Source organism: Sardina pilchardus, chromosome 1 (assembly GCF_963854185.1).
Source record: "Sardina pilchardus chromosome 1, fSarPil1.1, whole genome shotgun sequence".
NCBI classification, from domain to species: Eukaryota; Metazoa; Chordata; class Actinopteri; order Clupeiformes; family Clupeidae; genus Sardina; species Sardina pilchardus.
This window is the reverse complement of record NC_084994.1, coordinates 5,368,664-5,383,570: the sequence shown is the minus strand read 5'-3', so window position 1 is coordinate 5,383,570 and position 14,907 is coordinate 5,368,664. Positions and strand designations below refer to the sequence as shown.

Sequence of the window (14,907 nt, the reverse complement as noted above, 5' to 3'; positions counted from 1 at the left end):
AATGTTTATAACAATACCAAGTATTAAGTGGTTCCTAGAATGTTGAAGAGTGTACATATTGTGAATGTAGATAACACAGTGTGATTGTGTCATGTTAACATTGGCAGTTGTTGAGTAAACTTTTAAAAAGGGGGAGAAACTCTATCTCTGATATTTCAGAGGTGGATAAACTCTAATAAGAGGAGGATAAACTATCACGCTCGGGAATCAAACCCAGGTAGGCTGTTGGATGCAAGTCCTAACTCCTTGCCTATTGAGCTAACAGTGACAAGTAAACTAGTGCAGAGATTGTGTACTGTTCTTTATTCCAAAGTGTAATGACTTGCCTAAAGTTCTAATCTATCAATAAACTAACCGCAGTGTGCTGAACTCTTGGAATGACGACTGTCCACACTTTAGTACAATTCCACACTGGTTTAATGAACTCATGCACAACAATACAATCTCGGGTAGCACAGCGTCCCCTACTGGTGTGGTGTGATAAACCATAGTAGGCTATTACCAATACATCACAACTCCTCCCCCCTTATTCATCTTCACAACTTGCCCTGTTCAAAGCAGTGAGCAACACATAATAGTACCAACCTAGTGCCCACCTTAACACAGTATTTACATAACATGTCATGTGTAACCAAGTTAAATTCTTTTTTTATTTTTTTTTACAGATACCCACACACACACACACACACAAAAAAAACATATCTAAGGTTAGGGGTAGACTGCCCCGTCCCCTTGAGCGTGTCAAGGGATTATTCTGCCCTTTTCTTGAGACAACACTCACTCACTGAAGAGTTGAACAGATCATTCACACCTTGTTTAAAGAGTCAGTTTGTCTGGTGGTTTACGGTTCCGGCAAGGGTATCTGTTTTGTGTCTGCTGTGGCGTAGTTGTAGAGGTGTCAGTGTATGTGATGTCTGACTGCTCTGATGGTGATGTGGTAAACTCAGTAACTGGGAAAGCAGTCTCCAAATTTCCACCTGATGTGGGCCGAGTTGGCGGACTGATAGTGATGGGTGTAGGTTGTATGTCAGTAGTAGACTGGACGATGTTGGGGTGACAGGCCACCATCTGGTCTGCATGCCGTTTCCACTGTTGTGCTGGTCCAACATTGACTTGGTACGACACCGGACCGCCTTGTGCTGTAACAGTCCCGGCCATCCACTTTTCTTCTCCTTTTCGGTAGTCCCCAACAAGGACTGGATGGCCCACGTACGCTAAATGTCCACACACACACACACACACACACACACACACACACACACACACACACACACACACATATGCTTTTGAGTGCGCCGCTCTGGCGCCCCCTGGATGTGGGCGCCCTTAGCATTTGCCTTTACTGCCTAAGCAGCGGGCCGGCCCTCTGTGCACACACTTGTGCTTTTAATGTTTCTCAAAAATCAGAATTATGCATTTTAATTAGGGCTGTCAATCGATTAAAATTTCTAATCTAATTAATAACATACTTTGTGATTAATTAATCTAAATTAATCGCATATAAAATGTAGGGCTGTCAATCGATTAACATTTTTAATCTAATTAATGACATACTCTGTGATTAATTAATCTAAATTAATCGCATATAAAATGTAATCGCAAAATCGCAATGTCAACACTATATCTTTGCAGTAATGTGGTACTGAAGTGTTGACAAACTCCGGTGATATGCAAATTCTGTGCTGCAGACATGGCAGAGGACTTTGTTTTCATCAACGCTTTCTTTTTAACCCTTTGGGCGCCGGGTTTTATTTGGAAAAATACTAGATTTTGATATCTAAATTTCAGAATGCTCTGGCTGGAAAGTGGTTAGAGATGGAGAAAAAGTGTAAATGAGACAAATGTTAGGAATAACCTAAAGTTTATGTTGAGAATAAATTTGCTCATCTAATTTGCATATTATGACGTCATAGGGTGGCGGCCATATTGGATTTTTGTCATTTTCAGGAAATACCTGATATTTTGAAAGAGAGTTGAACTTATTTAATCAAATTCAACCTCTCAATCTATTTGTTATGCTGTCCACATATGAAATGAACAGGAAAAAGTAAATTGTAAGCCAACAGTGGTAAACTAGAACTATTACTATACCACAACACTCAAACACAAAAACGGAAAAAGAAGTCTTTTCTCTCTCTCTCTCTCCACCACCACCCCATCTATTGGAGGACATTTTTATTTTCTTTTTTCTTCTCTTCTTCACTATTATTATCATTATAATCATTATAATCATTATAATATGATAATAATAATAACAGTAACTTTTTTAGCTGCAGAGGCCTAATCAGTGCCCATCTATCCACATAAACATTTGTAGTATAGAGTGTGCAACATGTAATTGCAAAGTAAAGCACAGAAACAATAAGAGCAATATTGAGGTGCCCTTAGAACTATTGCCAAACTGCAAAACTCATGTAAGCAGTAAAACAGGTCAATGATTGGGCGCACCTTGAACAGCCTATCATAACCTGGCTGGCCCCTCTCGACAGAGTCATCATTATAGGCAAAGTGGGAAAAAAAGACAGAATGATTTCAAATTTGTTCCTACACATCACTTACACTTACACATACACATCAAGCCTCTCCCACGCCCACCTCTCCTATTCATGGGTTTCATCAGGTCCCTTTCCACAGGTGTAGTAATCAAGCACCATGCAGTCTGCATTGATAATCAGTGCTTGATTTTATACACCTGTGGAAAGGGACCTGATGAAACCATGAATTGACACCGCGACCGCGAGTGGCTCTGCCTCTGCTTACATTTAGCAACGGGTTGTAAATCTGGGAGCAGAGATGAACTCGTGTGTGTGTTGTGCTTTAGTAAACACTGCCGGGCACGGAGGCACTGTGACCGGCGTGGTAAAACGAGTGAACACTAACGCTGGTCCCTGCGCTATTCTCACCACTCCTGCCACGTCTAACATCCATGAATACTCTCATCTATGTTGGGCAAAAGGTCGTGTGTGGGTGTGGGTGTGTGTTTGTGCGTCTGTCTGTGTTTGTGCTTGTGCATTTGCCTCGCGTTGCCTAGCATCTCCACGTTGCGCAACGTGGCTATCAGGCTTCCTAAACGACCGACCGTCATCTCCCAAAGTCAGATATTCTCCTTCAGAATCAGAATCGGCGAAACACGCCCATGTCTCCCCCTGTGATCACCATTAGAGCTGGGAGCGGAGATGAACTCGTGTGTGTTATGCTTCGTAAACACTGCCGCGCATGGAGGCACTGTCGCCGGCGTGGTAAAACGAGTGAACACTAACGCGGGTCCCTGCGCTATTCTCAACACTCCTGCCACGTCTAACACATCCATGAATCCTCTCATCTCTGTTGGGCAAAGGGTCGTGTGCGTGTGTGTGTGTGTGTGTGTGTCTGTGCTTGTGCTTGTGCATTTTCCTCGCTTGGCCAAGCATCTCCACGCTGCGTCTTTAGATACTAGGCAAAGACGCAACGTGGCCATCAGGCTTGCTAAACGACCGACCGTCATCTCCCAAAGTCAAATATTCTCCTTCAGAATCAGCGAAACACTTTGCCCACGTCTCCCATGTGATCAGCACTAGAGCTGGGAGCAGAGATGAACTCGTGTGTGTGCTGTGCTTAGTAAACACTGCCGCGCATGGAGGCACTGTGGCCGTAATGGAAGCTTAGAACGAGTGAACACTAACACATGGTCCCTGCGCTATTCTCACCACTCCTGCACGTCTAACACATCCATGAATACTCTCATCTATGTTGGGCAAAGGGTCGTGTGTGTATGTGTGTGTGTCTGTGTTTGTGTTTGAGCATTTTCCTCGCTTTGCCCAGCATCTCCACAGGTTGTCTTTGCCTAGTAAATTACAAGTGGCTATCAGGCTTGCTAAACGACCGACCGTCATCTCCCAAAGTCAGATTATCTCCTTCAGACTCAGAATCAGCGAAAAGGAGACCTATCACGTCAGTACATGTAAACTTTTTGCTTGTCATCTCGTTTAAAATCGTGCTAAATCCAGTAATACCGCTTCAGCTAACTAGCTCCGTGGCTAACTATCTCCGGTTTCTCATCAACAAGTTTGAGTGGGATTTCCTCGAACATTTTGCATTGAAACATGACGTCATTGTGCTCTCGGGTCGAAGTATGGGATGTCTGCCAACTAGTGGTGGGGAGTATATATGAGATTTAGCACTCTACTCGGAGAAAACCGCTGTTTTATTCAGTAATGCGTGATGTCGCAATGTGGCGACTTTGGCGCCTAAAGGGTTAACACCGTCAGGCCGTTTTTTTTTAAAGTCAATGTGCCAATCAATGATCCATGCAGCACATTCGTCTCCCCATTTTACGGTCTAATGGTTACTGACTAGAATGACTCCGGGTCAAAGGTCATCGATTAATCTGCGTTCATTTTTTTAATCAGTTATTTTATCTCAAATTAATTAATCTAAATTAATCAGTTATTTTGACAGCCCTGATTTTAATGTTTCCTACATCTACAGTAATGCTGGCCATGCCAGTGCCCTAAGCAAGCTGTCTCCCTAAGTAATAATCAAGGCAACTTGCAAACTACTGGCACTACTACTGCTTGTTGTCTATGGGGACTATTTTCAGATGCTGCGTACGATATCACTGCGCCTATGGTACGTTTGCAAGTTGCCTTGATTATTACGCCAGATGAGAGTGTAGTTCCATGTCAAATCAGCCTAGAAAAACGCCAGGTTTCATTTTCAGTTGGTCTTATTGCACTTTCTAACTTGAGAGGAGACACGTTTTAAATGGGAAAATTACCAGAAGTCTTAGTCACTTTTAAACATGAAGCTAGCAGGCAAGAAGCTAATGGTCTAATCCGATTCAATGATCTATGCTAGGCTGAAGCTAAAAGTTGTATCGCCAGACTCACAGAATGGCTGGATGAACGGGAGCAAGGTAAATATCGATTGTTTTGCTCGAGGGGAGGTGGAAAATGAGCGTATTTCCAAAAATGGCGGAATATCCCTTTAAAAGAAAAAAAAAAGTTGGACTGAAGAAGCCATTTCAGATAAAACAAAGATTTATTTAAAATATAAAAACATGGTGAGATACCTTGTCATTGAGAAGGTCATGCGGTGGTGTACATATTCAAGACATTAATATACAGTACAATGATAAATTGTATAAACTCAGTTATTATCAAAGCAACTTTCATCATGGAAGTTAAGCTGACATGTGAGTTGTAGTTTTATCCAGGGTGTGTGATGCCATCTTCTGATTAGGCCTTCACTCAGTTCATTGTTCAACAGCAAAAAGATGATGATTTTCCAATCATTTCTGATGAATTCTAGAAAATATATATTTTTTCTTTTATGATCAGATTAACTGTGTGCATGTGGCCTCTAGTAAACACTGAGTTCCGATTCATCAGTAAATACTGAACTGTGACTCATCAGTAAACCCTGAACTGTGACTCATCAGTAAGTCAATTCAGCATTTCTAATGTGTCACTCTAGTGTGCACTTTCTGATAGGCCTTAAGATTTATGGATCATCTGGTGTCTCTTGAGCTTGCTCATATGACTAAAACCCTTTCCGCAGTCAATGCACTGATATGGCTTTTCTCCTGTATGTGTGTGCTGATGGAAGGTGACCTCTATCTTAGTCCTGAAACTTTTCTCACATGTAGTGCACTGATATGGCTTTTCTCCTGTATGAATACTCTCGTGTGCCTTGAGACTGCTCATTTGACTAAAACTCTTTCCGCAGTCAGTGCACTGATATGGCTTTTCTCCTGTATGTGTGCGCTGATGTTTAGTAAGAGAACCGCTCTCCCTGAATCTCTTTCCACATGTAGTGCACTGATATGGCTTTTCACCAGTATGGATCCTCTGGTGTGTCTTAAGGTTAGATCTACGACTAAAAGTCTTTCCACAGTCAGTGCACTGATATGGCTTATCTCCTGCGTGGATGGTCCGATGTGCCTTTAGGCTAGATGTTTGACTAAAAACCTTTCCACAGTCAGTGCACTGATATGGCTTTTCTCCAGTATGTGTGCGCTGATGGATGGTGACCTCTCTCTTAGTCTTGAAACTCTTCCCACATGTAGTGCACTGATATGGCTTTTCTCCTGTATGTGTGTGCTGATGTAAGGTGACCTCCATCTTAGTCCTGAAACTTTTCCCACATGTAGGGCACGGATATGGTTTTTCCCCAGTATGGATACTCTGGTGTGCCTTGAGACTGCTCATTTGACTAAAAGCCTTTCCACAGTCAGTGCACTGATATGGCTTTTTTCCTGTATGGATACTCTGGTGTGTCTTGAGATTGCTCATTTGACTAAAACCCTTTCCACACTCAGTGCACTGATATGGCTTTTCTCCTGTATGTGTGCGCTGATGGATGGTGACCTCTATCTTAGTCCTGAAACTTTTCCCACATGTAGTGCACTGATATGGCTTTTCTCCTGTGTGGATACGCTGGTGTGCCTTGAGACTGCTCATTCGACTAAAACTCTTTCCGCAGTCAGTGCACTGATATGGCGTTTCTCCTGTATGTGTGAGCTTATGTTTAGTAAGAGAACTGCTCTCCCTGAATCTCTTCCCACATGTAGTGCACTGATATGGCTTTTCACCAGTATGGATCCTCTGGTGTGTCTTGAGGTTACATCTATGACTAAAAGTCTTTCCACAGTCAGTGCACTGATATGGCTTATCTCCTGCGTGGATGGTCCGATGTGCCTTTAGGCTAGATGTTTGACTAAAAACCTTTCCACAGTCAGTGCACTGATATGGCTTTTCTCCAGTATGTGTGCGCTGATGGATGGTGACCTCTCTCTTAGTCTTGAAACTCTTCCCACATGTAGTGCACTGATATGGCTTTTCTCCAGTATGTGTGCGCTGATGGATGGTGACCTTCACCTTTGTCTTGAAACTCTTCCCACATGTAGTGCGCTGATATGGCTTTTCTCCTGTGTGGATGGTCCGGTGTGACTTCAGGTGATTCCTCTTATGAAAGCTCTTTCCATGTTTGCTATGATGACCTTCCATCTCCCCAGCACATCACATCTTATCTGTGTTGATTTCTTGATGATTTGCTAAAGAAAGACAATATATCTTTTTAAAACACATTATTATTATTATTATTATGTTTGTTTTTTGCTTTAATAATTCCAGTAGTTCCAGTAGCCAAAACACTAATGAGTATCTTACCAGTAGGAGAAGAGTCTTTCTGACCATGCCCTCTTACATCAGCCTCTTCCTCCTCTTTAATGTCCATGATGTCTGACATGTTTGTTTCAGTCTTACACACATGATCCGCTCCAGGGTTGTCCTTCTGAACTGTAGACAGATACTCTTGAAGGAAATCATCAAACTCTTCTTCTTTTATCTCCTTCACTGGCACAGGCAGCAGTGTAGGTCCAGTAAATCCTGACATTTCAGACTCTAGTTCTGTGCTGTGAAACAAATCCAGCCAATTATTACATTTGAATCACATTTGAAACTTACCATTACAATTTAAAGATTGAATAACGGACAACTAGCAATGAAGTAATATAATATAGTAGTAGTTGAACACAGATCTAGTGTATGTGTTGAGATTGTCCCAGTGCCTACCTTTGAGCAGGTGAGTTCAGAAATCTGACTCCACTAGGTGATTTATATACTGCCTCTTCTCTCTGGCCCTCCGGGTTCATCCAATCAGTGACAGGAGCCTTTATGATGTAAATTAGAATGATAGAGCCTCAAGTGGGCGTGACCATATAAGCACTTTCATACACTGAACAAAGGAGGGTAAGTGGGGTAATTAGCACTCCCCAAAGGAGGGCAGATGGGTAATTAACTCTCCAGAAAAGAGGGTAGGTGGGTAATTAACACACCACAAAGGAGGGCAGATGGGTAATTACCATCCCCACAGGAGGGCAGGTGAGTGATGTGGAGGTGTAAAAATGCAGGTGAATGAGGCTACTGAACAAAGAAAGTTGGCATGTTTACTTTTCAATACTGCACAGTATCCCACAGTATTGCAATCCTGCTCTGCCACCAGTTCAAGATATTACATGAGGTCATGGTCTTTGGATTCTAAAAATGTTGGTGATATTTCCTGATGTGATCAGAGTGTCATATTTTCTGCAATGTTTCCTTCCAAGTGTTTAATACAAAGCCACTTATGGGTAATGTAGTGACCAAGACCAGATCAGAAGAAGATTACCCCATCATGAAATCATACATCCCAGAAAATCTAAATGTGTTGAATGTTTATGAACTCTTGTATCATTGCTTCATTGAGAATCATTTACATGATGTGCTGTAGTGGTAAAGTAAAAGTTGGGTAAACTATTAATTATGTGACCCCCGTAAAGTGGACAGTGCCATGCGGTTTTGGACTGAGGTAAAGTGGAGGTTATACTTCAATGTTTATAACAATACCAAGTATTAAGTGGTTCCTAGAATGTTGAAGAGTGTACATATTGTGAATGTAGATAATACAGTGTGATTGTGTCATGTTAACATTGGCAGTTGTTGAGTAAACTTTTAAAAAGGGGGATTTCAGAGGTGGATAAACTCTAATAAGAGGAGGATAAACGATCACGCTCGGGAATCAAACCCAGGTAGGCCGTTGGATGCCTAACTCCTTGCCTATTGAGCTAACAGTGACAAGTAAACTAGTGCAGAGATTGTGTACTGTTCTTTATTCCAAAGTGTAATGACTTGCCTAAAGTTCTAATCTATCAATAAACTAACCGCCGTATGCTGAACTCTTGGAATGACGAGCGTCCACACTTTAGTACAATTCCACACTGGTTTAATGAACTCATGCACAACAATACAATCCTGGGTAGCACAGCGTCCCCTACTGGTGTGGTGTGATAAACCATAGTAGGCTATTACCAATACATCACAACTCCTCCCCCCTTATTCATCTTCACAACTTGCCCTGTTCAAAGCAGTGAGCAACACATAATAGTACCAACCTAGTGCCCACCTTAACACAGTATTTACATAACATGTCATGTGTAACCAAGTCAAATTCTTTTTTTTTTTTTTACAGATACCCACCCACACACACACACACACACACACACAAACATATCTAAGGTTAGGGGTAGACTGCCCCGTCCCCTTGAGCGTGTCAAGGGATTATTCTGCCCTTTTCTTGAGACATCACTCACTCACTGAAGAGTTGAACAGATCATTCACACCTTGTTTAAAGAGTCAGTTTGTCTGGTGGTTTACGGTTCTGGCAAGGGTATCTGTTTTGTGTCTGCTGTGGCGTAGTTGTAGAGGTGTCAGTGTATGTGATGTCTGACTGCTCTGATGGTGATGTGGTAAACTCAGTAACTGGGAAAGCAGTCTCCAAATGTCCACCTGATGCGGGCCGAGTTGGCGGACTGATAGTGATGGGTGTAGGTTGTATGTCAGTAGTAGACTGGACCATGTTGGGGTGACAGGCCACCATCTGGTCTGCATGCCGTTTCCACTGTTGTGCTGGTCCAACATTGACTTGGTACGACACCGGACCGCCTTGTGCTGTAACAGTCCCGGCCATCCACTTTTCTTCTCCTTTTCGGTAGTCCCCAACAAGGACTGGATGGCCCACGTACGCTAAATGTCCACACACACACACACACACATATGCTTTTGAGTGCGCCGCTCTGGCGCCCCCTGGATGTGCGGCGCCCTTAGCATTTGCCTTTACTGCCTAAGCAGCGGGCCGGCCCTCTGTGCACACACTTGTGCTTTTAATGTTTCTCAAAAATCAGAATTATGCATTTTAATTAGGGCTGTCAATCGATTAAAATTTCTAACCTAATTAATAACATACTTTGTGATTAATTAATCTAAATTAATCGCATATAAAATGTAGGGCTGTCAATCGATTAAAATTTTTAATCTAATTAATGACATACTCTGTGATTAATTAATCTAAATTAATCGCATATAAAATGTAATCGCAAAATCGCAATGTCAACACTATATCTTTGCAGTAATGTGGTACTGAAGTGTTGACAAACTCCGGTGATATGCAAATTCTGTGCTGCAGACATGGCAGAGGACTTTGTTTTCATCAACGCTTTCTTTTTAACACCGTCAGGCCGTTTTTTTTTAAAGTCAATGTGCCAATCAATGATCCATGCAGCACATTCGTCTCCCCATTTTACGGTCTAATGGTTACTGACTAGAATGACTCCGGGTCAAAGGTCATCGATTAATCTGCGTTCATTTTTTTAATCAGTTATTTTATCTCAAATTAATTAATCTAAATTAATCAGTTATTTTGACAGCCCTGATTTTAATGTTTCCTACATCTACAGTAATGCTGGCCATGCCAGTGCCCTAAGCAAGCTGTCTCCCTAAGTAATAATCAAGGCAACTTGCAAACTACTGGCACTACTACTGCTTGTTGTCTATGGGGACTATTTTCAGATGCTGCGTACGATATCACTGCGCCTATGGTACGTTTGCAAGTTGCCTTGATTATTACGCCAGATGAGAGTGTAGTTCCATGTCAAATCAGCCTAGAAAAACGCCAGGTTTCATTTTCAGTTGGTCTTATTGCACTTTCTAACTTGAGAGGAGACACGTTTTAAATGGGAAAATTACCAGAAGTCTTAGTCACTTTTAAACATGAAGCTAGCAGGCAAGAAGCTAATGGTCTAATCCGATTCAATGATCTATGCTAGGCTGAAGCTAAAAGTTGTATCGCCAGACTCACAGAATGGCTGGATGAACGGGAGCAAGGTAAATATCGATTGTTTTGCTCGAGGGGAGGTGGAAAATGAGCGTATTTCCAAAAATGGCGGAATATCCCTTTAAAAGAAAAAAAAAGTTGGACTGAAGAAGCCATTTCAGATAAAACAAAGATTTATTTAAAATATAAAAACATGGTGAGATACCTTGTCATTGAGAAGGTCATGCGGTGGTGTACATATTCAAGACATTAATATACAGTACAATGATAAATTGTATAAACTCAGTTATTATCAAAGCAACTTTCATCATGGAAGTTAAGCTGACATGTGAGTTGTAGTTTTATCCAGGGTGTGTGATGCCATCTTCTGATTAGGCCTTCACTCAGTTCATTGTTCAACAGCAAAAAGATGATGATTTTCCAATCATTTCTGATGAATTCTAGAAAATATATTTTTTTTCTTTTATGATCAGATTAACTGTGTGCATGTGGCCTCTAGTAAACACTGAGTTCCGATTCATCAGTAAATACTGAACTGTGACTCATCAGTAAACCCTGAACTGTGACTCATCAGTAAGTCAATTCAGCATTTCTAATGTGTCACTCTAGTGTGCACTTTCTGATAGGCCTTAAGATTTATGGATCATCTGGTGTCTCTTGAGCTTGCTCATATGACTAAAACCCTTTCCGCAGTCAATGCACTGATATGGCTTTTCTCCTGTATGTGTGTGCTGATGGAAGGTGACCTCTATCTTAGTCCTGAAACTTTTCTCACATGTAGTGCACTGATATGGCTTTTCTCCTGTATGGATACTCTGGTGTGCCTTGAGACTGCTCATTTGACTAAAACTCTTTCCGCAGTCAGTGCACTGATATGGCTTTTCTCCTGTATGTGTGCGCTGATGTTTAGTAAGAGAACCGCTCTCCCTGAATCTCTTCCCACATGTAGTGCACTGATATGGCTTTTCACCAGTATGGATCCTCTGGTGTGTCTTGAGGTTAGATCTACGACTAAAAGTCTTTCCACAGTCAGTGCACTGATATGGCTTATCTCCTGCGTGGATGGTCCGATGTGCCTTTAGGCTAGATGTTTGACTAAAAACCTTTCCACAGTCAGTGCACTGATATGGCTTTTCTCCAGTATGTGTGCGCTGATGGATGGTGACCTCTCTCTTAGTCTTGAAACTCTTCCCACATGTAGTGCACTGATATGGCTTTTCTCCTGTATGTGTGTGCTGATGTAAGGTGACCTCTATCTTAGTCCTGAAACTTTTCCCACATGTAGGGCACGGATATGGTTTTTCCCCAGTATGGATACTCTGGTGTGCCTTGAGACTGCTCATTTGACTAAAAGCCTTTCCACAGTCAGTGCACTGATATGGCTTTTTTCCTGTATGGATACTCTGGTGTGTCTTGAGATTGCTCATTTGACTAAAACCCTTTCCACACTCAGTGCACTGATATGGCTTTTCTCCTGTATGTGTGCGCTGATGGATGGTGACCTCTATCTTTCTCCTGAAACTTTTCCCACATGTAGTGCACTGATATGGCTTTTCTCCTGTGTGGATACTCTGGTGTGCCTTGAGACTGCTCATTCGACTAAAACCCTTTCCGCAGTCAGTGCACTGATATGGCGTTTCTCCTGTATGTGTGAGCTTATGTTTAGTAAGAGAACTGCTCTCCCTGAATCTCTTCCCACATGTAGTGCACTGATATGGCTTTTCACCAGTATGGATCCTCTGGTGTGTCTTGAGGTTACATCTATGACTAAAAGTCTTTCCACAGTCAGTGCACTGATATGGCTTATCTCCTGCGTGGATGGTCCGATGTGCCTTTAGGCTAGATGTTTGACTAAAAACCTTTCCACAGTCAGTGCACTGATATGGCTTTTCTCCAGTATGTGTGCGCTGATGAATGGTGACCTCTCTCTTAGTCTTGAAACTCTTCCCACATGTAGTGCACTGATATGGCTTTTCTCCAGTATGTGTGCGCTGATGGATGGTGACCTTCACCTTTGTCTTGAAACTCTTCCCACATGTAGTGCGCTGATATGGCTTTTCTCCTGTGTGGATGGTCCGGTGTGACTTCAGGTGATTCCTCTTATGAAAGCTCTTTCCATGTTTGCTATGATGACCTTCCATCTCCCCAGCACATCTCATCTTATCTGTGTATATTTCTTGATGATTTGCTAAAGAAAGACAATATATCTTTTTAAAACACATTATTATTATTATTATTATGTTTGTTTTTTGCTTTAATAATTCCAGTAGTTCCAGTAGCCAAAACACTAATGAGTATCTTACCAGTAGGAGAAGAGTCTTTCTGACCATGCTCTCTTACATCAGCCTCTTCCTCCTCTTTAATGCCCATGATGTCTGACATGTTTGTTTCAGTCTTGCACATGTGATCCTCTCCAGGGTTTTCCTTCTGAACTGTAGACAGATACTCTTGAAGGAAATCATCAAACTCTTCTTCTTTTATCTCCTTCACAGGCAGCAGTGTTGGTCCAGTAAATCCTGACATTTCAGACTCTAGTTCTGTGCTGTGAAACAAATCCAGCCAATTATTACATTTGAATCCCATTTGTAACTTACAACTACAGTAATAAAGATTAATAGCAGACAACTGCAAATAAAGAAATACAATATAGTAGTTGAACACAGATCTAGTGTATGTGTTGAGATTGTCCCAGTGCCTACCTTTGAACAGGTGAGTTCAGAAATCTGACTCCACTAGGTGGTGTTTATATGCTGCCTCTTCTCTCTGGCCCACTGGGTTCATCCAATCAGTGACAGGAGCCTTTATGATGTAAATTAGAATGATAGAGCATCAAGTGGGCGTGGCCATATAAGCACTTTCATACACTGAACAAAGGAGGGTAAGTGGGGTAATTAGCACTCCACAAAGGAGGGCAGATGGGTAACTAACTCTCCACAAAGGAGGGCATGGGTAACTAACTCTCCAGAAAAGAGGGTAGGTGGGTAATTAACACACCACAAAGGAGGGCAGATGGGTAATTACCACCCCCACAGGAGGGCAGGTGAGTGATGTGGAGGTGTAAAAATGCAGGTGAATGAGGCTACTGAACAATGAAAGTTGGCATGTTTACTTTTCAATACTGCACAGTATCCCACAGTATTGCAATCCTGCTCTGCCACCAGTTCAAGTTATTACATGAGGTCTTGGTCTTTGGATTCTAAAAATGTTGGTGATATTTCCTGATGTGATCAGAGTGACATATTTTCTGCAATGTATCCTTCCAAGTGTTTAATACAAAGCCACTTATGGGTAATGTGGTGAAGACCAGATCAGAAGAAGATTACCCCATCATGAAATCATACATCCCAGAAAATCTAAATGTGTTGAATGTTTATGAACTCTTGTATCATTGCTTCATTGAGAATTATTTACATGCAGTGCTGTAGTGGTAAAATAAAAGGTGGGTAAACTATTAATTTTGTGACCCCCGTAAAGTGGACATTGCCATGCGGTATTGGATTTCTGAGGTTAAGTGGAGGTTATACTTCAATGTTTATAACACTACCAAGTATTAAGTGGTTCCTAGAATGTTGATGAGTGTACATATTGTGAATGTAGATAACACAGTGTGATTGTGTCATGTTAACATTTGCAGTTGTTGAATAAACTTTTAAAAAGGGGGAGGAACTCTATCTCTGATATTTCAGAGGTGGATAAACTCTAATAAGAGGAGGATAAACTATCACACTCGGGAATCAAACCCAGGTAGGCCGTTGGATGCCTAACTCCTTGGCTATTGAGCTAACAGTGACAAGTAAACTAGTGCAGAGATTGTGTACTGTTCTTTATTCCAAAGTGTAATGACTTGCCTAAAGTTCTAATCTATCAATAAACTAACCGCAGTATGCTGCACTCTTGGAATGACGACTGTCCACACTTTAGTACAATTCCACACTGGTTTAATGAACTCATGCACAACAATACAATCCTGGTTAGCACAGCGTCCCCTACTGGTGTGGTGTGATAAACCATAGTAGGCTATTCCCAATACATCACAAATCCTCCCCCCTTATTCATCTTCACAACTTGCCCTGTTCAAAGCAGTGAGCAACACATAATAGTACCAACCTAGTGCCCACCTTAACACAGTATTTACATAACATGTCATGTGAAACCAAGTCAAATTCTTTTTTAATTTTTTTTTTACAGATACCCACACACACACACACACACACAAAAAACATATCTAAGGTTAGGGGTAGACTGCCCCGTCCCCTTGAGCGTGTCAAGGGATTATTC

General features: G+C 41.7%; 2 protein-coding genes across 2 annotated transcripts in view; both read right to left on the bottom strand.

The window, feature by feature from the left end:
- LOC134081818 (uncharacterized) overlaps positions 1 to 6,986 on the bottom strand; it is an 83,729-nt gene extending 76,743 nt beyond the window's left edge. Inside the window, 1 exon segment of the mRNA XM_062537587.1 lies at positions 5,486 to 6,986. Coding sequence (XP_062393571.1) covers positions 5,486 to 6,986 — 1,501 coding nt within the window.
- Positions 6,987 to 6,998: 12 nt separating this feature from the next.
- Positions 6,999 to 13,152, bottom strand: LOC134078518 (zinc finger protein 883-like). Its single transcript, XM_062534550.1, has 6 exons — positions 12,933 to 13,152; positions 11,942 to 12,817; positions 11,454 to 11,773; positions 7,554 to 7,651; positions 7,149 to 7,393; positions 6,999 to 7,033 (listed from the first exon to the last, which is right to left on the bottom strand). The coding sequence occupies exons 1-6, from the start codon at positions 13,150 to 13,152 to the stop codon at positions 6,999 to 7,001; spliced, it is 1,794 nt and encodes a 597-aa protein (XP_062390534.1).
- Positions 13,153 to 14,907: the final 1,755 nt, after the last annotated feature.